Raw genomic sequence first — 24,764 nt, 5'->3', positions numbered from 1 at the left:
CTGAATTCTTTGGCATAATGTCTAAGATTCTCCTAAATTGGCTTCTGCTTACCTTTTCTATTTCATTTCTAACAACTATTTGGTGGCAAAAATGTAGTTGTCCAACTACATCATTCTGTTATAATACTTCAAAATTAAATTGAAATTATCTGCTTATATACTTGTTTCACTTATTTCACTCTACATTTCTTAAAGGACTCGCATAGTGAGCATTTAATAAATGTTTATTGAACTGAACCTCTGTTGAAGTTTCAGAGCACATTGTCTGCACTTCATTTTTGACAATCAAAGCTTTCCACATGGTTTTATAGTGACTTTTGTATGTATTTGTTTCCTTTCTTACACTAAATTCTTTTTGGACACTGTCTTCTTTGTGTTTTCCCCAAAACATCTTCTTTAGTGCTTTGCATGTAATACAATTTAATACATGTATATTGAATCAACAAATAAGGTGGACACTTTTCTTGATAACTGATACTCTCTTCTCTTGAACTCCTAGGTTGTGCCTAGTTTTATTTGTCTGTGCCCAGTTTTTTCAAGGAATCCTGAGGCCTTTAGGCTAAGAGAGTGAAGTTTATTATTATTTCAGCAGAGGAGAACTACTTAGTTTAAACTTACCCATTGTTTGTAATCCTGAAGTAGTCTATAAAATGGTAGCATGCTGTTTTCTGTAAAATAAAAGTGTAGGGGAAAAAAGTAATATCTTTTCCTTATCCATTGCTAGGTCCATGGCTAAGACCCCTATAATAAAAGACAGATTAACAAGAGAAAAGCATATGCATTAATTTAACATAAGTTTTACGTGACAGAGAAGTGAAGACCTAAAGAAAAAGGGAAACCTGTGTATTTTTATGCTGAGTTTGATGAAGAGTGGGCAGCCATGCAGAAGTATGACTGGCAAAAGAGATATGATCTAATGGTAATAAACCAGGCAGACTTAAGGCCTGTTTGTTCAGGTTGTTCTTGTCTTTGTGTCTTTGAGCACAAGGATGTTCTTTCCCTCTGGGTATTAGGAGGGTTCCTCTGGAATGAAGGTTTTATCACTTGCTTCAGGGTGAGGGGAAAGTGAGAGTGAACTTCCTGATTCTGCTGTTTTCTCAAATGCTACATTGCCCTATTTTGGGGTAGCATGTTCTGAACCCCACCTAAAGACTCCTCCTCACCTCATACCTCTGTAGTTTGTAACATTTCTTTTGTATGAAGAGAATAGTATAGAGTTAAGTAAACTAGGCATTCTATAAATATGAGACCCAGGAAATATTAATAGAATTGGATTACTCCAGAGTACAACTGGGATCTGACTCAGGCTGATCTGTACACTTCACATTCTTAGAGGATGGGAAGGGGCAGTGCTTCCCAGTGACCTGGCATCGTAGAACTCTGTTTAATTTTTTTAACATATATTTTTAGAGTTTATATGGCTTTTGGTTCCTGCAAGGACACAGATTTTGTACATGATGCTCATTAGTACTGACATTCATTTCCAAAGAAAAGAATTCTGGGTTTGAGCAAAATAATATAAATAAATAAAAAAGTAATCTACCAAACAGTTAAACCACTGAGTACTTATTTACTCTACAAAAGAGATCTAGATTTTTCTAAGTTTATTATAAGATTCTTTTATATAGGAAACTTTTCGGATATGTATATAAAAGATGAATACATTTAAAGTAAAGTTGGCAAATATTTGTCCATACATACTGTGTAATGTAGAAAATACTTGTATAAACACTGCATAATTAAACAACTTAATATCTATGGGCATTCACTTTGTTAAAGTACTATGAAGGATGTCAAGATGGTAATAAACTTACTGTGTTGAAGAAGCTTTAAATCTGCTTTAATGGAGAAGATAAATATATAAGCAATGACAAGTTTATTCTTCCTTTTTTTATATTCTAGGTTGTTCCTAAAGAGATCAGGTGGACTAATCATTATTAAGGGTGTAGAGGAGAAGAATATTTCCTGAAGGCATTATAGATTGAGAGAGCCCATCCAGCTGGATAAAGAAAGAGGATCAGCACAGGCTGTGTGGAGGAGGGAGTCATAAATAGTTCTTAAGAAATTTGGGTAGTGGAATTACCAAAAGCCAGGTAGCCAAATTGGGTTCTGAAAAAAAAAAATGATTACATTTAGATAGAACAGATTTGAGGTACCAATGTGATTTTTTAGAGGAAATACAAGCATGCAATTGAAAATGTAGGACCAGAAATTGGGAAGAATGTCTTCCTAAAGCCTAGATGAAGAATCATTGAGTAGTGAGTATTGAGAGAAGCGATAAAAGGAATTTCGGAGTAACAGCTGATTCAGGAGTTAAAAGGAAGAAGAGGAAATGACAGAGAAGGAGAGTTCAAGAGATTGGGTGGCAAATAGGAGAGAGAGATGTTTCTGAATATAGGTATAACTTTCAAGAAGGAGGAAGAGGTCAATCGTGTGAAATGTCAGAGGAAGTGGAAGATAATGAGGAGTATAGAAAGTCAGAGAAAGATTCTAACAAATCTCTGGGTGGCGCTGATGCTGCTGGTCTGGGGACCACAATTTGAAAGGATGAGTGGGCAGTAAAGATGTGGTTCAGGAGTTTAGTGTAGTAGTTAGTTGCACAGGCTTTTCATTTGGACAGAACTAGGAAGACAGTGAGGACTAGGAGGTTCTTGGTGAGTTTTAAGAGTTCAGTATTCAGGGAAGAGAAGGCAGCATTTGAGGATTAATACAGAGGTTGCAAACTGGCTGCCCTTATGGAAACTGCAGCGCAGGTTTATATTTTGTTTGGCCTATTGCATGTTAGCTTAGATGATATTTTAAAAATATATAGTTGCTGTCAAAGAACAAAATTTCCTGAAAACCAGTTTGATCATTAAATTAAATTTGTTGAAATCAGGCAGCATTCCATCTATGAAGTAGAAAGGTGTTCTGATGAGCTGAGCAGAGCCTATTGACCTTACAGGCAGAAAGGAGCTGAAAGAAGCAGAACTAAGGAATAAAAAGCAGACTGGTCATTTCAAAGTACTTTCCTTATAGAGTTAAAACAGAGGAGACATTCTTATCAGGTCAGTTTACTTAGATGGGGCCATCGGGCCTCTTCTAATGGGTTGCTGTGAATCTCTTGTTCTTTAGAAAACTGTCCCATTTTAAAGGTCAGTTTGATTATGTGATACCTAGCATGAATGACTCTATTCTGATTTGGTCTGGTCTTTTGGGGCCTAGTGAAGGAACTCAGTCCAAAACAATGGCCTCCCATAACCTCTTTTTTTATGTTGTCAACATTTAGAAGTCAAGCTAAATTTTCACATAAAAATTCAGACTTCTAAGTTCTCTTGATAGTTTTAAACATCTGGCAACAAATGTTTGGAAGTGACTAGAGACTGCATTTGTTAGACAGGCATTAATTTTCCATTGTGCCGAGAATCATCTATCTCTTCGTAAATGTGTCTTATACCTTGCTAACTTGGAATAATTTAACATTTGTTAACTAGATCAGAGGTTTTCAAACTAGCATGTGTCAGAATCACCTGGAGAGCTCATCGAAGCACAGACTTTAGAGCCCCACCCCTACTGGTTTGATTCAGTAGGTTGAAGAGTTGATCTCGCTAAGACATTGTGGGTGGTGCTGATGCTGCTGGTCTGGGAACCACAATTTGAAAGGATGTGTGGGCAGTAAGAAAGTGGCTCAGGAGTTTAGTATATTAGTTAGTTATGTAGGCTTTTCATTCAGGCAGAAATAGGTTCTGTTTTCTCACCCAGAAAATAAAGATCATAAGCCTACTTCATAAGATGCTTTTTAATCTAATGAGTTAATGCACATAAAATATATATCAATATCCTTGAAGAGAGGCCTAGCTTATTGTAACTTTTCATTAAATGATTCGGTTTTATTGTTGCTATTACTACTTCTATTATGTCTTTCAACAGAATTGGCTCTGGGGAGGAGAAAGTCAGAAATAGATTAAAGTTTTGAAGTGATCAGGGTCTTTTCTTAAATGAAGGAAGAATAGAAGCATAGAAGAAATTTACTATTTCTATGAGAGCATAATTGACAGCAAGTTATCAGGGGATGAAGTAACGGTGGAAACATAAACAAATAGAGAATCAGTCATGATATTGAGACTGAGTGCTTTGTATGTATGTATATATGGGACAACATCTGGTATGAGGTAGGAAGGTTGTAAATCTCACTGGGGCCCAGGGTATGCCACCCAAAAATATGACTATAGGAGACCAGAGTACCAGCCCCAAATATTCCTCTGTGGCATACTGATTTTTTTAAAGCTGGTTATTTTGTGAAACTACAGACACTGAAGTAGCATTGAAAAACTCCCCTTTTATGAAGGAAATTTATATTTATATAGGAGATTTTCATTAGTAAAGATATTTGTGTCAGAAAGAGAGTTAGTCTATGACAACTTTTATCAGATGAGAGACTTTGATCTGCATAACAAGACAACCTTTATTCACTATACATTTCTTCCCCTCACCTTTCTATAATTTGGCTTCACCAGCCCCAGAAACCCCAAGCCCTTATTTCTTTCTGTAGCTCAGAATGCTAAATAAGCTTCAATCTGGGGAATAAGGGAATTCTGTCCCTTATTTGAGTTTCATATTTTTGTGAGACTCCCATGCATACATGGGTACACATGTTATTAGAATAATGTCTCTCCAGTTAAGCTGCCTTATGTCAATTTAATTTGTAGCTCAGCCAAAGAATGTAGGAGGGTAGAGGAAAGCTATTTTTTTCTCCCCTACAATCCAAGGCATCCAACTCAGCTATAGGGTGGTTAGTAAGGTGGAAGAAGTCCCTATGCAATGGGTGGCACTATCTCCATATTTTCAATGATGATAGTCATAGAATTTAAATATTGCCTCCATTCCACATAGGTAGTAGGTGGAAGTGAAAGGATTTTAATCCATTTCTTTCTTACTCTAAAATCTATGCCTTTTCTTTCAGAGCATGCTGCCTTTCAAGCCCACACTATTTTCTATTAGATTGAATACTCCTACTTGCCTAGATAACCTCCTTTGTCTTCAGTATTATTTCAATGTTATATCTTTCAGGAAGCCTTCATGATTCCACAGTCTAATATAGATGCTCCTCCTATACTTTCTATTGTCGTGATCTATATATGTAATATAAATTACATATTTTTATATTTCTCTGGCCAATTAGAGTTCTTCAGAGGACAGGCAGTCCATATTAATGGCATTTTGTCTCCAGAGATCAAAAGATAGTTGCTTAATGAATGAAAAAAATAAAAGATTAAATCAGATAGTGTATTAGGGTTCTCTAGAGGGACAGAACTAATAGTGTGTGTGTGTGTGTGTGTGTGTGTGTATAATATATATAAAGGGGAGTTTATTAAGTATTAACTCACACAATCACAAGGTCCCACAATAGGTTGTCTACAGGAAAGCCAGTCAGAGTCCCAAAACTGAAGAACTTCGAGTCTGATGTCTGAGGGTAGGAAGCTTCCAGCATGGGAGAAGGATGTAGGCTGGGAAACTAGGCCAGTCTAGTCTTTTCACGTTGTTTTGCCTGATATATATTCTAGCTGTGCTGGCAGTTATTAGATGGTGCCTATCCAGATTAAGGGTGGGTCTGCCTTTCCCAGCCCACTGACTCAAATGTTCAACTCCTTTGGCAACAACCTCACAGACACACCCAGGATCAATACTTTGAATTCTTCAATCCAATTAAGTTGACACTCAGTATTAACCATCACAAGTCCACCCCTTGTCAACTTGAACCCACATACATCTCCTTAAAATCATACATAATCTTCAAATAAAGACAATAATAAGGCCATAATTACATCTAACATAATACAACTATTGTTTGTACAACTGGAAATGCACCAATCCCCAACCCAAATACTACTACATAAAGTTAACAACACTTTAATGCTGATATGAAGTCAATAAATTTTATGTCACATAATAAAGGAAAAAGGAAATAAAATGAAGATATTTTCTTAATACAAGCATATATATGCTTACACATGTTTTTAACAAAAGTAGGAAGGAATACTCATGACAATTACAGTCCTCATTCTTGCAGCTGGTATTGATGACTACCTTCTTCTACTAACCATTCTGTATTCCCTTTGCCTTCAGCAAGCGCCTCAGCAGGTTGTGTGTTTTTGTTTTTTTTGTTTTGTTTTGTTTTTGTTTTTCCTGGTGGAGTCACCCAAACCTTCATTCCTGAAGGGTCTGAGCCATTTGTAGTCCTTCCTGGATTGGGCTGTTGTCATTTCCCATTGACCTTAATCACAGGGCATGGTAATACTAAGAGACGCCCTAATGGATCTCCTGTATTCCACGCACACACTTCCTTACTTCCCGTTGTGCAGTAGTACACTGATTTCATCTTGATAGTCCAGGTCAGTCACACCAGCCAACACTATAACTCCCTTCTTAGCCTGTTGACTTAAAAGTGGGAGGAGCCCAAAGTGTCCAGGTGGCAATTCCAGGTTAATGGAATCATTGTGTCTCCTGGTGGCAGAGTTTGTCACTCTTGAACTAAGACCTCTAGGCCAGCAGAACGTAATGTTGCAGGAACAGGGGCAAAAATTTTGCTAGTGGATCACGAGGGGTCATGGTGAATGGTGCCACTTCCACCCCTTGATTCCTGGACCTGTGAATCCTGGCTATGGGAGAAATAGTAGCATATATTGGATGCTGATTCAGAGCATACAAAGCCTTCTTGAGAACTTTGGCCAAGCCCTGCAAAGTATTGTCACCTTGTTGGTGTTGTAATTGTGACTTCAAAAGGATATTCCACAGTTCTGTCAATCCAGCTGTTTCAGGATGATGGGGAACATGGTAAGACCAGTGAGCATGAGCATGAGCCCACAATCACAGTTCTTTAGCTGTAAAGTGAGTGCCTTGGTCAGAGGCAATGCTATATGGAATACTATGACTGTGGTTAAGGCATTCCGTGAGTCCACAGGGTAGTCTTGGCAGAAGAATTACGTGCAGGATAGGCAAACCCATATCCGGAGTAACTGTCTATTCCAGTGAGGATAAACCTCTGCCCTTTCCATGATGGAAGAGGTCCAATATAATCAACCTGACACCAGGTAGCTGGCTGATCATCCTGAGGAATGGTGCCATATCAAGGGCTCGGTGTTGGTCTCTGCTGCTGGCAAATTGGACACTCAGCAGTGGCCATAACTAGGCAGCTCAGCCTTGGTGAGTGGAACTGCATGTTGCTGAGCCCATGTATAACCTCCAACCCTACCACCATGGCCACTTTGTTCATGGGCCCACTGGCCAATGACAGGTGGCTGTGAAAAGAGGCTGAGTGATGTCCACAGAACAGGTCATCCTATCCACTTAATTATTAAAATCCTCCTTTGCTGAGGTCACTCATTGGAGAGCAATCCCATGCGATACAAATATCTTCACGGTTTTTGACCACTCAGAGATCCATCCACATACCCCTTCCCCAGATTTCTTTGTCACCAATTTTCCAATCATGCTTCTTCCAAGTCCCTGATCATCTAGCCAAACCATTGGCTACAGCCCATGAATCAGCATATAATCACACATCTGGTCATTTCTCCTTCCATGCAAAGTGTGGAACGAGGTACACTGCTTGAACTTCTGTGCACTGAGAAGATTTCCCTTCACTCTTGACCTTCAGCGATGTCCTAGAAAGGGGTTGTAGTGCTGCAGCTGTCCACTTCGGGTGGTGCCTGCATAATTGTGCAGAACCATCTGTGAACCAGGCCCTAGTCTTTTCCTCTGTCAACTGATCATAGGGAACTCCCCATGAGGCCATTGGTGCAGGCTGGGGGAGAGAAGGCAGGGTGGCAGGAGTGGACACCATGGGCATTTGAGCCACTTCCTCATGTAACTTACTTGTGCCGTCAAGACATCCTTGAGCTCAATCATGTATATACCACTTCCATTTGCTGATGGAATGCTGCTGTGCATGACCCACTCTGTGGCTAGATGGGTCAGAAAGCACTTAGTTCATGATAGGCAGTTCAGGTCTCATGGCAACTTGATGACCTATAGTCAAACATTCAGTTTCCACTAAAGCCCAATAACAGGCCAAGAGCTGTTTCTCAAAAGGAGAGTACTTATCTGCAGAAGATGGCAGAACCTTGCTCCAAAATCCTAGAAGCCTCTGCTGTGATTCACCTATGGGGGCCTGCCGAAGGCTCCAAACAGCATCCCTATCTGCCCCTGACATCTCAAGCACCATTGGATCTGCTGGGTCATATGGCGCAAATGGCAGAGCAGCTTGTACAGCAGCCTGGACCTGTTGCAGAGCCTTCTCCTGTTCTGGAACGCACTCAAAACCGGCAGTCACTCAATAAATGGGCAGGAGTAACGCACCTAAATGAGGAATGTGTTGCTTCCAAAATCCAAGTACACCCACTAGGCATTGTGCCTCCTTCTTGGTTGTAGGAGGGGCCAAATTCAGCAACTTATTTTTTACCTTAGAAGGAATATCTTGACAGGCCCCACACCACTGGACCCCTAAGAATTTTACTGAGGTAGAAGTTCTTTGAATTTTAGTTGGATTTATTTCCCATCCTCTGGCATGCAAATGTCTCACCAATAAGTCCAGTGTGTTTGGTATTTCTTGCTCACTGGATCCAATCTGCATAATGTCATCAATGTAATGGGCCATTGTGGTATCTTGTGGAAGCAAAAAGCTATCAAGTTCTCTCCAAATAAGATTATGACACAGAGCTGGAGAGTTGATATACCCCTGAGGTAGGACAGTAAAGGTCTATTGTTGACCTTGCTGGCTGAAGGCAAATTGTTTCTGATGGGCCTTATGAACAGGAATGGAGAAAAAGTCATTTGCCAAGTCAATGGCTGCATAGCAGGTACCAGGAGTTAATTTGCTCAAGCAATCATACCATATCTGGTACAGCAGCTGCAATTGGAGTCACCACTTGGTTAAGCTTATGATAATCCACTGTCCTTCTCCAAGATCCATCTGTCTTCTGCACAGGCCAAATAGGAGAGTTGAATGGGAATGTAGTGGGAATTGCCACCCCTGCATCTTTCAAGTCCTTGGTGTTGGCACTAATCTCCACAATCCCTCCAGGGATGCAATATTGTTTTTGATTTACTGTTTTTCTAGGTAGAGGGAGATCTAATGGTTTCCATTTGGCATTCCCACCATAATAGCCCTCACTCTACCAGTCACGGAGCCAATGTGGAGGTTCTGCCAGCTTGCAAGTATGTCTATGCCAATTATGCATTCTGGCACTGCAGAAATGACCACAGGATGAGTCCGGATCCACTGTAAGTCAGATCCAAGCTAAAGCTCCATGAATTACCTGATCTCTGTAAGCCCCTACTTTAACTGGAGGACCACAATGACCTTTTGGGTCCCCTGAAATCGATGTCAATTCAGAGCCAGTGTCCAGTAATCCCTGAACTGTCTGAACATTTTCCTTTCCCCAATGCACAGATACCCTGGTAAAAGGCTGGAGGTCTCCTTGGGGAAGGAGAGAGAAAAATTAACAGTATAAATTGTTGGTAGTGTAGTAGGGTCCTTCCTCAAGGGGACCTGGCCTCCCCTTCATTCAAGGGGTTCTGGGTCTGTAAACTGACTCAAGTGTGGAAATTGATTGAGAGGCTGTGATTCTGTTTTTATAATTCAAATTAGTCTTTTGTCCATTTGACCTAGAAGTTTTCTGCTTGTATACATTAAGTATGAATGCAGTAGGCTTCCTATCAATTTCACTTCTAGAAACACTATGATTAATTAGCCAGTGCCAGAGCTCTATACGAGTCAGACTATTCTGATTGCCATTTTGCCTCTGCTGTCCATTATGGTAGCTATGCTTACCTTGCCTTTGAAGGTTGAGTGCTACCGCTTGGCCCCTGCCACCTCGCAATCCCATTATTCACACTGTATTTAAATTTTTTTTAGTTGAGTGACTGCAGTTCCCACTCTTAGATCTGACATACAGAGTAGAACAATTACAGGGCCCTTCAAAGATGCAGGTGCTGCCCTCACAAATCTATTTTGCAAGGCATTGGTCAAGAATGTATCATCTGGACCTCCCAGCTGGGATGAGTAGATCTAAAGTGACTAATCCACTCCACCATCCCAATCTCCCTAAGCCTTTGGATCCCTTCCTCTAAATTAAACCAAAGGAGATCAGGCATTTCCAGCTCACTCACAGTGGGTTATCTTTTAATCCATATTTCAGCTAAACAAACAAATTATTACAACCTTTTTTTTCACTCGAGCTGCAACATTAAATGCAGAGTCCCTACTTAGTGGGGCCGGATCAATAAATTCAGCCTGATCCAGTTCTATGTTCCTTCCACCATTATCCCACACCCTTAATATCCATTCCCATGCCTGTTCTTCAGATTTCTGTTTATATAAATTAGAAAATTCAAGTAGTTCTTTTTGAGTATAGTGTACCTCCTTATAGGTCACACTCTGAACTTCACCTCTAGGGCCCACTGAGAGGTCAGCCTAGTTATAAGTCTAGAAGCAAACAGGGCTGTTGGGGGTGGCTCCTGAGGAGAATCAACATTATCTTGCATGGCAACTGCCTCAGGGGAGGGTGTCACTGTTTTCTCAGGCAGTGCGGGGTTTATCTCCTCAGACAAAGGTGGAAAGGCTGATGGGTCGGGGAGGGGATGTTGCCACTACTGGGAATGGGGGAGCTGTTTCTTCTGGCAAAAAAAGCTTCGTCAGAGTTTACAAACTCAGTGTTCCCAGCTTCATGAGAGACCTCCCAAACATTGCCATTCCAAGTTGCAGGGTCCCATTCTTTTCCAATCAGTGCCCTCACTTTAAGGGCTTGTGTCTGTTTTCCCACAATTTCATATCTTTCTCTACAGGAGATAAGACTTTCACTCAGGGTAATCTTAGCAGATTTGAGGCTCCGTATCTGCTTCTGAAGCTGGTAGTTAGAATCCCTGATTTCATCATTTCCTTTCATCACTTTGTCCACTGAACTCAGGAGCAACCAACCAGCTTCATTATATTCCTTGATTCTCCACATATAGTCAAAGGTATTATGTATAGAGTCGCTAAACTCCTTGCCTCTCACGAATGGTGAATCAGGAATGTCAAATGCATTCATCTTGCATAACTCTCTAAACAGTTCATGCCAAGGACTATCAGTGTTCTCCATACTACTAGAAGTAGAGTCTTTAGCATTTTTGGGTCGAATCATGTTAAGCAGCCAACTCCAGAAACCCCCAAACCAATGAAAGGACTTCATCCTTAATATTCTGTCCCTCAAGAATCACATATATATATATATGTGCTTATTAAGTATTAACTGATATGATCACAAGGTCCCACAATAGGCCATCTGCAAGCTGAGGAGCAAGGAAAGCCAGTCTGAGTCCCAAAACTGAAGAACTTGGAGTCCAATGTTCAAGGGCAGGAAGCATCCAGCATGGGAGAAGGATGTAGGCTGGGAGGCTAGGCCAGTCTAATCTTTTCGTGTTTTTCTGCCTGCTTTATATCCTAGCTGCACTGGCAGCTGATTAGATGGTGCCCACCCAGATTAAGGATAAGTCTGCCTTTCCCATCCCACTCACTCAAATGTTAATCTTTTTGGCAACAACCTCACAGACACATTCAGGAACAATACTTTACATCCTTCAGTCCAATCAAGTTGACACTCAGTATTAACCATCACAAAGAGATGCATAGATAGATGAACAAATGTACAAACAATGAATAAGGGCTCTGATCTGGCTAAGAGAAATGCCGAGCTCAATCACCTTAGGACAACCAGGTAGCCTTTGCCTGGGAAGCAGTCTTTTACTTTACGCTTAGTCTATGATGGTGGATGTGCCGCCGTGTTCAGTATGATGATGGATCCAATTAGCAATGGTGACAGTGCAGGCTCAATCAGCATCTTGATTCCAGTGGGTCTCATCAGAGGACAGGTCCTTACTATGTACATCTACATGAGAGATACAGTCAGATTGACGGCCCTGATTTATTTGGATAGTTCATGGGACCAAAGAGGAGTGGCCCAAAGAGGGGAGCACAAAATAAAGAGCTCTATGTTTCTGATACAGAGGTTACCTGGGTATCCCAAAGTGGTTGAGCCTGACACTGCTCTTCATGAGATGACACATCTTCTCAGTTTGTTCATCTATCTATGTATCAACTTTTCATCTAATTTAATCTTTATTTTTCATTCATTAAACAAGTATGTATTTATTCTAGAGACTGAAAAACAGTAAGATATCCTGCTTGTCTTACAAGATACTCTAATGGGACAGATAAACATACATAAACACATACATGTAGACACACACACACATATGTATACATATACATTTATGTAATTTATAATACAATATGCTAATTACAATGATAGATGTAAACTACGGGAGCAGAGAAGAGGAGTGTCTACAATAGACTAGTATCAGAGAAATCTTTCTGCCCACAGTGGTTGCAAATTTCTCTCCTGTCACAATCAGTGCAGGTACATGTCTCTATAGCTATTGCCTGAAAAGGAGGGGAAATTTCTGTTCACCCACTCCTTTTAGAGTGAATCTTAGAAACTGAGGCCGACTGCTAGGTTGGTGAGGAAGTTCTCCCAGCCAGAGGAGAGTTGGCAAAAACCATTTGGGAGCTGTCCTAGCCTGCAACCACTTTAGAAATTTCTCCTCATTAACGTGCATTAAAGTGAGGGGATTTTTTTTTTTTTTTTTTTTTTTTTTTTGATACAGAGTCTTGCTCAGTCACCCAGGCTGGAGCACAGTGGCTCACTGCAACCTCCACCTCCCTGGTTCAAGCGACTCTCCTGCCTCAGCCTCTCAAGTAGCTGGGATTACAGGCGCATGCCACCACACCTGGCTAATTTTTATATTTTTAGTAGAGATAGGGTTTCGCCACGTTGGCCAGGCTGGTCTCAAACTCCTGACCTCAGGTGATCCATCCTCCTTGGCCTTCTAAAGTGCTGAGATTACAGGTGTGAGACATTGTGCCTGGCCTAAAGTGAAGAATTCTTATTATGCAGTTGAACATTCAGTGTGGTCAGCATGTTTACTACCCAGTTCCTAAAGATGTTCCACGAATCCCTTTCATCAGCCTAGAAGTCTCTGATCCTTCCTCTTCCAGAACACTATGAATCTGTCAGAATTCCATCCTTGTCACTCTCAAGAACTGTGAGGAGTCTAAGATTGTATCCTACTTGCAAACTAAGAATTTAGTCTGCCACAATTTCATCGATGCTGCCAAAAGAATCGTAGGGCAGAGACTAATTACTTGCAACAACAGCAGTAGACTATCAACATCTTCTTGTACCAATTTCTCAAGCCCCAATTTTTACAGTGCAAGGCAAAGATGGTCACATGATACAGTCATATGCAGTGGGTCATATTGTAGGTTGTGTTCCCTCAGTTTAGGTAACATCTGTTTTATAATGGTCAGTAAGCAAACCTACCCTTTGCTTTGAAAGTAGACATTATTTTTATCATCTAAAGCTGTAGTTATAAAAAGACAGCCCAAAGCAAAGGCAGTCAATGCCACTGCTAGTTCTGAGAGCTCCAATAGCTTCCATAGACATTTCTCCAAGCATGAGAACTTGTATAAAGTGAAATCAGCCCTCTATCTTCATCTTCCCATTAACCATGCTCAGCTTTAACCAGATCATCAATTTACTTTTGAATAGCCCATGTTCAACACTCCCTGCTGGAAACCTTTGAAATTTAAAATTGGCCTTTGAATAACTGTCCCATTTTATGTTTTCTCTTTGGGAGCAGTATAAAAATGGGTTAGATAGTACATTCATATGCTAAAATTGAAATAAGCAACATCTAATATTTATTCAGGCCTTAGATATTTTAATGTGTATATTCAAAGTTTGAAAACAATATACATTGCAGAAAATAAAAAAGGAGTATTGATTTTTTAAACTTTTATTTTAGCTTACAGATTGCAGTGGATCAAAGGAAAATGCTTCATGTATTGAGCAAAATAAAGAAAATCAGTGTTTTGAAAATGAAACTGATGAGACGACAACTGTAAGTGTTATACTGTTTTCTTTTCTTACTAGGCTTCATGGGTAAGATTTGTCTTGTTCTTTGTGGATAGTGCTAGTAGTGTTAAAGAAAGAAAAGAAAATGTGTAACCTAATTTCTAGCTTTGGCCTGGTCAGCATATTGGGTTCTCAGGCTTCTGAGCTGACACTGAATGTGTATCACGTTGAGTAGTTGTGTGTGTTTTATTTTGGGTTCTGTGTTTTAGTACGTAGTCTTTAAGTGCTGGTTATCACACAGTCATTTTGTAAGCTATTTCACTTTTGCTCTCTTGAAAAATACTTTCACTTAACCTAGAAGATGTTAACTATTTGAGACAGTAATAAAATACTAAATGTGCTTCCAGGAAAGGAAGTTATCTAATTTGGCAATGAGACTGTTTTTTTTTTTTTTCTCCAAAAGAAGAGAGGGAGGGTGGACATCCATGCTGGGCTCATGAATACTTAGAAAACACATTTTTGTACTTCCTGGCTGTTCGCAAGGATATTTGTATTTTTGCTTCCTGAAAATGAAGTCATTAGTCCTAAGTGGGATACAAATGTGCCAACCTTCCAGGCAGCTAAATTAAATAAATGCTGAAAAATATATTAGAGAAACTTGTTTTCATAATTGGAGAGCATATTGCTAGCTTATGCTGCTTAAATGCTAAAAGCTTCCATTTCCTCATCTTTTAGGGTACTTTTGAAATTTTAATGTGATCCTCAATATGAACATGCTTAGTACTGCTTGGCAAATAGTAGATATTCATGCTATTGAAATAAATTGCAAGTTTTGCATTTATTTTATTGAGTTGATATTTTTATTAACATTTGGAAAATAAAAAAGATATTAATGAAAACTTTAGACCTTTAATGAGGAATAAATACTTCATATTTAATATGGTTTCTTTCTTTATTTTATTCCTATTATTTCCTTTGAACAATTTAAAATAATTGGGAGTATTTTTTAGGGATATCTTCTGTGTTTAAATAAACCTAATATGCAAAGCATAAAGCTTGGAGATTTGATATTCCAGAGTCCTAGTGAGAAACAATGAAAATTTTAATCAGCTTATAGAGAAATGATGAATCTTAAAGAAATAATTGACAGGACTTGGTGACTAAGTAAATTGAGAGTTAGGTGGTATCAGCACAAAAATGGGGTTATTTAGAGGAAAGCTGACTAATGGATAGATAGAGTTGACTAATTCAATTATGGGAACAACTAAGAAAATACCTTTAGAGGAGATGGGGCATATTTGTTGAGAACTAAGTGTAATATCAAAAGTAGGACAGTGTGATAGAATGGAATGAACAAAAGATCCAAAGTCAGAGACCGGGATTTGTATCTTGGCTCTATCACGAATTAGTCATGTGACCTCAGGCACATTAAATGACTTTTTATTGTGCCTGAAATGAGATAAAATGAGATTATACCTATTGTTACTATACTATAGTAATATAAAGAGGATGAAATGGGATAGTTATATATGAAAGGATTGATAGGTAAATGCTCTAGATGTTGCATGCAATTGGAGAAATGAGTAGAGCACTAAATGCCTTCAGGAATATTTTGCTTTATATACTGTTTTAGTTGTTTGATACTTTGGCTAGACTCTGTTTTCTGCTGAAAAAGACAATCTTATGAATTAGAACTGGTTGATTAGGAGACTAAGTAAATACCATGCAAGTACCACAATGGGTGGGGCAGAAAGTTAGGTTTCTTTCAGTAAGAACAGAGAGGTAACAAGGTAGAAACACATTTGACTGTAGGACACATATCAGACTGAGAAGGAAGAATCGTGTAAGAGTAAGTCATAACTGGAAACAGATGTTAGATTATTGTCTTTATACACTTACTATTTGAATGTTCTTGGGCAAGTCACTTAGACTAGCTGTGTGCCTCAGTTTCCTAATCTAAACCCTAATCTAAAGTGAGAGACTGATTAGATATTAATAATTTATGGAGCCGGGTGCGGTAGCCCATGCACTTTGGGAGGCCAAGGTGGTGATCCCAGCACTTTGGGAGGCCAAGGTGTAATCCCAGCACTTTGGGAGGCCAAGGTGGGTGGATCACTTGAGGCCACGAGTTTGAGACCAGCCTGGCCAACATGGTGAAACCCCATCTCTACTAAATACAAAAATTAGCCAAGTGTGGTGGTGTGTGCCTGTAATCCCAGCTACTTGGGAGGCTGAGGCAGGAGAATCACTTGAACCTGGGAGGTGGAGGTTGTAGTGAGCTGAGATAGCGCCACTGCACTCCAGCATGGGTGACAGGGAAAGACTCCATCTCAAAAATAAATAAATAAATAAATAAATAACTTATGAGTTCTTTCTACTATAATACATTTAGTATATTTTGATAGAATGATCATGTACTTTAGAGAATTTCAGCATTGCTCTTAATTATTTTTAGGCTATAGTGTATATTTATACTCTGTTAAATAGCTGCACCTTCTAATTAACGAGAATTTTGTAGCTCAGCTCTATTTTTCTGGCAACTGTTCTTTCTGATATTTAGAAAGGAACTTCTTTTTCTGAATGCCACTCAGCTGTGGGAAAGAATGTTTTTATGTTTGTTTGTTTTATGGAATGAGAGCAGAATGAGAATCCCTTTGTCTCTATATGTTTACATTAAATGCTTCCCATGATCCTTATTTTAAAAGCGTTAGTTCCGAGACACTAAATAGCCTAATCAATTTTGGAGAATAAGAACAAACTTAGAAACCTCAGACATCCTGATTTCAAAGCTTACTACAAAGCAACAGTAATCAAGATGGTGTGGTACTGGCATAAAGACTGATATATTCATCAGTGAAAGAGAATGTAGATCCCAGAAATAGACCCTTGCATATATGGCAAATTATTTTAAATAAGGGAGCTAGGACTACCACTGGGGAAAGGATAGTTTATTTAACAAATGGTGGTGGGAAAACTGGATATCTACATGCAAAAGATAAAGTTGGGCCCTTGCTTTATACCATATACAAAAATTAACTCAAGATGGATTAAAGATATAAGTAAGACTTTAAACTCTATAGCGCCTACAGAAAATGTAAGATTTAAGCTATAAAACTAATAGAAAAATGTCAGGACATATTGGATTTGGCAACAATTTCTTGAATATGACACCAGAAGCACAGGAAACTGAAAGCAAAAATAAACAAATTGTACTGCATCAAACTTAAAGACTTCTGTACATCAAAGAAAACAATGACCAGAGTGAAAAGACAACCAATGGAACTGGAGGAAGTATTTGCAAATCATATATATGTGAAGGCTTTATATCCAGAATATATAAAGAACTTCTACAACTCAACAACAAATAACAAGTAACACAACTAAAAATGGACAAAAGACTTGAATAGAAAATTCTCCAAAGAAAATATACAAATGGCCAATACATCTATGAAAAATGTTCAACCCACTAATCATGAGGGAAATGCCAATCAAAACCACAGTTAAAAATCATTTCACACCCATTAGGATGCCTGCTGTCAAAATAACAGAAAATAATGTGTTGATAAAGATGTGGAGAAATTGAAATGCTTGTACGCTATTGGTGGGAATGGTGCCACCATTATGGAAAACAGTATAAAGATTCTTGAAAACTTTAAAAATAGAAATACCGTACGATCCAGCAATTCCACCTCTGGGTAAATATCCAAAAGAATTCAAAGCAGGATCTTGAAGAAGTATTTACACAGCCATGATCATCACAGCCTTATTTGCAATACTCAAGTGGTGGAAGCAACCCAAATGTCCGTTAACAGAAGAATGGATAAAGAAAATGTTACACACACACACACACACACACACACACACACACTATGTAGCCTTAGGAACAAAAGGAAATCCTATCATATGCTAACATGAATGGACCTTGAGGGCATTATGCTAAGCAAAGTAAGCCAGTCACAAAAGGACAAACACTGTATGATTCCACTCCTATGAAGTATCTAAAGTAGGCAGACTGATAAAAACAAAGTAGAGAGGTAGTTGCCTAGGGCTGGAGAGATGAGGGAGGGGGAATTAATGTTTATTGGTTATATAGTTTCAGTTTTTCAAGATGAAAAACTCACCTAGGTATGTGTTTCACAACAATGTAATATACTTAACACTATTGAACTCTACACTTAAGAGTGGTCAATATTATAAATTTAAGGTTATGTGGTTCTTCTTATGATACAATAATAATTTAAAAACGGAGGCCGGGCACGGTGGCTCATGCCTGTAATCCCAGCACTTTGGGAGGCTGAGACGGGCGGATCATGAGGTCAGGAGATCGAGACCATCCTGGCTAACACGGTGAAACCCAGTCTCTACTAAAAATACAAAAAAATTAGCCGAGCATAGTGGCAGGTGCCTGTAGTCCCAGCTACTGGGGAGGCCGAGGCAGGAGAATGGTGTGAACTCGGGAGGCGGAACTTGCAGTGAGCTGAGATTAAGCCACTGCCCTCCAGCCTGGGCGACTGAGTGAGACTCTGTCTCAAAAAAAAAAAAAAAAAAAAAAAAAAAAAAAAAAAAAAAAATTAAAAACTGATGTTTTTGAGTTAATCTTCCCAGAGGGCCAAGTTTGAAAATATTACAGAATCAGGGTTAAAGGTAATTTTAATGGCAATATAGAGTAGTGGCTCTCCTTAGTTTTTAATTGTTTATTGTCACTCTGCTAAAAGGGATTCTATCATCTGCTGGAAAGCCTCAAGTTGTAGGATATATACCACCTCCCAAGGTAGCTCATTCCATCTGGTCAAGTTTGAATTTTGTTAAGTCTCATATATTTATAAAGCTTTATTTAACTAATCAGTCCAATATTAATATATTTGTTTGTTGTCTGTAAAGCAACACAAACACTACAGAAATGATATTATATTAATTGAATATATCTGTATTTAGGATTCTGTTTTTTTATACTTGCTTGAAAACAATGAAGTATATTCTGTTCAGATTTAGAGCACTTAGGACCAAACATTGAAGTTTATGCTATTTACTACCTGGATCAATGAGTTCAGTGATTTTCAAAGTGCAGAAGATTATTAGAACAAAGATGGGATGGGAAGTGGCATCAGATAATCAAGATTTATCCTGTTTCATCCACTTGGTCAATAGAATATTCACCATACTGAAATAAGAGACAACTCAAACAAGTATACATTCCATCCTCATGGATAGGAAGAATCAATATCATGAAAATGGCCATACTGCTCAAAGTATTTTATAGATTCAATGCTATTCCCATCAAAATACTATTGACATTCTTCACAGAATTAGAAAAAAACTACTTTAAATTTCATATGGAACCAAAAAAAGCCCATATAGTCAAGACAATCCTGAGCAAAAAGAACAAAGCTGGAGGCATCATGCTACCTGACTTCAAACTATACTACAAGCCTACAGTAGCCAAAACAGCATGGTACTGGTACCAAAACAGACATATAGACCAAGGGAACAGGACAGAGACCTCAGAAACAACACCACATATCTACAACCATCTGATCTTTAACAAACCAGACAAAAGCAAGCAATGGGGAAAGGATTCCGTATTTAATAAATGATGCTGGGAAAACTGGCTAGCTATAGGCAGAAAACTGAAACTTGACCCCTTCCTTATACTTTATACAAAAATTAACTCAAGATGGGTTAAATACTTAAATGTAAACCCAAAACCATAAAAACCTTGGATAAAAACCTAGGCAATACCATTCAAGACAGAGGCATGGGCAAAGACTTCATGATGAACATGCCAAAAGCAATAGCAACAAAAGCCAAAATTGACAAATGGAATCTAATTAAACTACAGCGCTTCTGCACAGCAAAGGAAACTATCATCAAAGCAAACAGGCAACCTACAGAATGGGGGCAAATTTTTGCAATCTACCCATCTGACAAAGGTCTAATATCCAGAATCTGCAAGGAACTTAAAGAAATTTACAAGAAAAAAGCAACCCCATTAAAAAGTGGGCAAAGGACATGAACAGACACTTCTCAAAATACGACATTTATGCAGCCAACAAACATATGAATTAAAGCTCAACATCACTGATCATTAGAGAAATGAAAATCAAAACCACAATGAGGTACCATCTCATGCCAGTCAGAATGGCGATTATTAAAAAGCAATAAACAATAGATGCTGGTGAAGCTGTGGAGAAACAGGAATGCGTTCACACTCTTGGTGGGAATGTAAATTAGTTCAACTGTTGTGGAAGACAGTGTGCCAATTCCTCAAAGATCTACAACCAGAAATACCATTTGACCCAGCAGTCCCATTACTAGGTATATACCCAAAGGAATATAAATCATTCCATTATAAAGATACATGCACATGTATGTTTATTGCAGCACTATTCACAATAGCAAAGACATAGAACCAACCCAAATGCCCATCAATTACAGACTGGATAACGAAAATGTGGTATATACACACCATGGAATAATATGCAGCCATAGAAGGGAATGAGATAATGTCTTTTGCAGGGACATGGATGAAGCTAGAAACCATCATCCTCAGCAAACTAACACAAGAACAGAAAACCAAACAACACAAGTTCTCATTCATCAGCTGGAGTTGAACAATGAGAACACATGGACACAGTGTGGGGAATAACACACACCAGGGCCAGTCAGGGGGTGGGGGGCAAGGGGAGGGAGAACATTAGGACAAATAGCTAATGCATGTGGGATTTAAGACCTAGATGATTGGTTGATAGGTGCAGCAACCCATGGCACACGTATACCTATGTAACAAATCTGCACATTCTGCGTCTGTATCCTGGAACATAAAGTAAAATAAAATAAAATAAAATAAAATAAAAGAATATTGACCATACTGGTTCATCAAGTCAGTAGTTAAATAACTTTGGATAAGTCAGTTTTTCTTAGTCTGAGTTTCTTTACCTGTAAAATTATACTTAATTCATTGGTTATGAATACTTAATGATATTATGCATATGAAAATTTATACTTGGTAAATGAAAAGTTAATGGTTATTTGCAAGTCATATATTAGATAAGGGGTTAACATCCAAAATTTATGAAGAATTTATACAACTCAGTAGTGGAACAAATAACTAATTAAAACATGGGCAAAAGACTTGGGTGGATATTTCTTCAAAGAAGACAGAAATGTCCAACAGGTATATAAAAAGAGGCTAATCATTATCAATCATCAGGGAAATGCAAATCAAAACTACAATGAGAAACCACTTCACGCTCATTAGGATGGCTTTATCAAAAAGTCAATAGATAGGAGGGAGGCAGAGGAAGATAGCTGAATAGAACGTTCCAGTGATTATCCCCCCTGCAGGAACACCAAATTGAATAACTATCTGTGCAAGAAAGCACCTTCATAAGAACCAAAGGTTAGGTGAGTGATCGCAGTAGCTGGCTTAAATACTATATCAAGGAAAGAGACACTAAAGAAGGTAGGAAAGTCAGTTTCGCATTGCCTATACCACCCTTCCCCAACCGATGGCATGTATTCAGAAAATCTGTGTGTTCGCAGGAGAGAGAGTGAAGTGATTGTGAGACATTGCATTGGAACTCAATTCTGCCCTCTCACAGCGGAATACAACATAGGGCAAAATTCCACCGGTGTCCACAGATGAAGCATTTAGACTAGCTCCATTCAAAGGGGAATTCTCCACCCCAGTGGTAGGAACGTGAGTTTGGGGTAGCTCCACCATTGGCTGACTAAAGTAGCCTAATGTCCTAGATAAATTTGAATGTCAGTCAGGTAACAAGGTTTGCAGTCCTTGGATAAGTCCTGGCACTGCTCTGGGCTTGGGGCCAGTGGACTTGGGGTACATGAAACCCAGTGAGACACTAGTTGTCACACCCAAGGAAGTGTTTGTGTTACCCCTCCCTAATTCCAGGCATTCAGCTTGGGAAAGACTCCTTACACTTTGGGAAAGCAGAAGAAAAAGTACAAAGGACTTCATCTTGTAACCTGGGTACCAGCTCAGCCATGGTAAACTAAAGCACCACGCTGAATCCTGAAACCCTTAATTCCAGGTCCTAGCTCCTGGATGGCATCTCTAGACCTACCCTTGGCTAGAAGGGAACCTGCTCCCCTGACAGGAGGGACCCCTTCATGGCTAAATATGCCACCTGCTGACTAAAGAGCCCTTGGGCATTGAAGAAACATCAGTAGCAGCCAGGAAAGAGTAGCCATGGACCTTGGATAAGACCCAAATACTGTGATGCCTTCAGGTATTATCCAGCACAGTCCTGGCTGTGATAGCCGTGGGAGTGCTTGTGCCATCCCTCCCCCAACTCCAGGAAGCTCAGGAGAGAGAGAGAGAGAGAGAGAGAGAGAGAGACAAACAGACATACAGACAGACTTCTGTTTGGGGAAAGTGAGAAGTGAGGGAAGAGAATCAGAGACTGCTGCCCAGTAATCCAGGGAATTCCCCAGATCTTACCCAAGCCTACCAAGGTGGTACCTCTAGGAGTCTGCAAGAATTACAGCATTACTAGTTCTGCGGCATCTCCCAGTGTTGATATGGCTTCAGTGACCAGAGACTTTGATCACCACACCCAATTCCATTTGAATACCTGGAAACCCTTCTCAAGAAGGATAGGTACGAACAAGCTGAGACTGCAAGCTTAAAATAAATACCTAACTTCTAAATACCCAGATATTAACAAACATCCACAAGCATCAAGAACATCCAGGAAAACATGATCTACTAAACAAACTAAATAAGTCACCAGTGACAAATTCTAGAGTGGTGGAAATAGATGAACTTTCAGAAAGAGAATTCAAAATAGTTGTTTGAGAAAGCTCAGTGAGCATCAAGATAACACAGAGAAGGGATTCAAAATCTTATCACAGAAATTTAACAAGCAGATTGAAATAATTTTTTAAATAATCAAGCAGAAGTTCTGCAGCTGAAAAATTTCTATTGTCAAAATGAAAAATGCTTTCGAATCTCTGAAGAGTAGACTTGATCAAGCAGAAGGAAAAGTTGGTGAGATTGAAGACAGGCTGTATAAAAAACAGCCATGGGGGAAAGAAGAAAAAAATAATAAAGAGAATGAAGCAAACCTATGAGATCTAGAAAACAGTCTCAAAAGGGAAAATGTAAAATGTATTGACCTTAAGGAGGAAGTAAAGAAGGAGATCAGGTAAGAAAGTTTATTTAAAGAAATAATAACAGAGAAATTTCCAAACCTAGAAAAAATATTATCGGGTAGACGAAGGTCATAGAAAATTAAGCAGATTTAATCCACATAAGACTACTTCAACACATTTAATAATCAAATTCCCAAAGGCTAAGGATAAAGAAAGGATCCTAAATGAAGCAAGAGAAAAGAAACAAGCAACATTGCAAGGGAGCATACATCTGGCAACAACCTTTTCAGTGGAAATCTGACAGTCCAAGATAGAGGTGCATGACATATTTAAAGTGCTGCAGGAAAAAAAAAATGAAACAACTTTTATCCTAGAATAGCATATCCAGGGAAAATAGCCTTCAAACATGAAGGAAAAATAAAACTTTACAAGTCAAATAACAGCTGAGGGATTTCATCAACAGTGGACTTGTCCTAAGAGCAATGCTAAAGAGAGTTCTTTAATCTAAAAGAAAAGGACATTAACAAACAATAAGAAATCTGAAGGTACAAAACTCACTGGTAACAGCAAATACACAGCCAAATACAGAATACTTCAACACTGTAATTGTGGTGTGTAAACCACTCATATCTTGAATAGGAATAGTAAAAGAACTAATCAAAAATAATAACTACAACATATTTCTAAGAAATAGATAGTATAAAAATATATAGAAACAACTAAAAATCAAAGAACACGGAGGATAAAGTGTAGAGTTTTTTTTTAAGTTTTCTCTTTGCTTGTGCATTGTTTCTGAAATCAGAGTTAGGTTGTCATTAGTTTAAAATTATTTTTTACAAGATATTATTTGCAAGCTTCATGGTAACCTCGGATCAAAAAACCCACAACAGATACACAGAAAAGTAAAAGCAAGAAATTAGAACATACTACCAGAGAAAATCACTTTTACACAAAGGAAGACAGGAAGGTAGGAGGGAAGAGAAGACCGCAAAGTAACCAGAAAACAAATAACAAAATGGGAGGAGTAAGTTCTTACCTATCAATAATAACGTTTACTATAAATGGACTAAACTTTCCAATGAAAAACATAAAGTGGCTAAACTGATTTAAAAAAAAGACCCAATTATATGCTGCCTACAAAACTCACTTCACCTATAGAGTGAAATTAAAGAGATGGAAAAAGATATTCTGTACAAATGTAAACTAAGAAAGAGCAGGAATTAGCTATACCTATATCAGATAGAATAAATTCTAAGATAGGAACTAAAGGAAGAGACAAAGAAGGACATTATATAATGATAAAGGAGTCCATTTGGCAAGAGGATATAACAATTATAAATGTATATGCACCCAACACTAGAGCACCCATATATATAAAACAAATATTATTAAGGCTAAAGAGAAAGAAAGACCACAATACAATACTAGCCGGAGAGCTCAACAACCCATTTTCAGCATTGAACAGATCATCCAGACAGAAAATCAACAAAGAAACATCAGACTTAATCTACACTGTCAACCAAATGGGCCTAATAGATATTATAGAACATTTTATCCAAAAGCTGCAGAATGCACATTCTTTCTTTCAGCACATGGGTCATTCTCAATGATAGACCATATGTTAAAGCACAAAATGAGTCTTAAAACATTCAAAACATTGAAATTATATTAAATATCTTTTCTGACCACTATGGATTAGAACTAAAAATCAATAAG

At 38.6% G+C, this 24,764-nt stretch overlaps 1 protein-coding gene across 6 annotated transcripts in view; it reads left to right on the top strand.

The window, feature by feature from the left end:
- The window catches only part of DLG2 (discs large MAGUK scaffold protein 2), a 2,166,992-nt gene that overhangs the window by 452,926 nt on the left and 1,689,302 nt on the right, over positions 1 to 24,764 (top strand). For all 6 annotated transcript variants that reach the window (XM_034934113.3, XM_063608698.1, XM_055093779.2 and 3 more), the window contains one exon: positions 13,885 to 13,980. In XM_034934113.3, coding sequence (XP_034790004.1) covers positions 13,885 to 13,980 — 96 coding nt within the window. The remainder of the gene's footprint in view (positions 1 to 13,884; positions 13,981 to 24,764) is intronic.

The sequence above is a fragment of the Pan paniscus genome, chromosome 9 (genome assembly GCF_029289425.2).
Source record: "Pan paniscus chromosome 9, NHGRI_mPanPan1-v2.0_pri, whole genome shotgun sequence".
Classification (NCBI taxonomy): Eukaryota; Metazoa; Chordata; class Mammalia; order Primates; family Hominidae; genus Pan; species Pan paniscus.
This window is presented reverse-complemented; position numbering and strand designations above follow the sequence as displayed.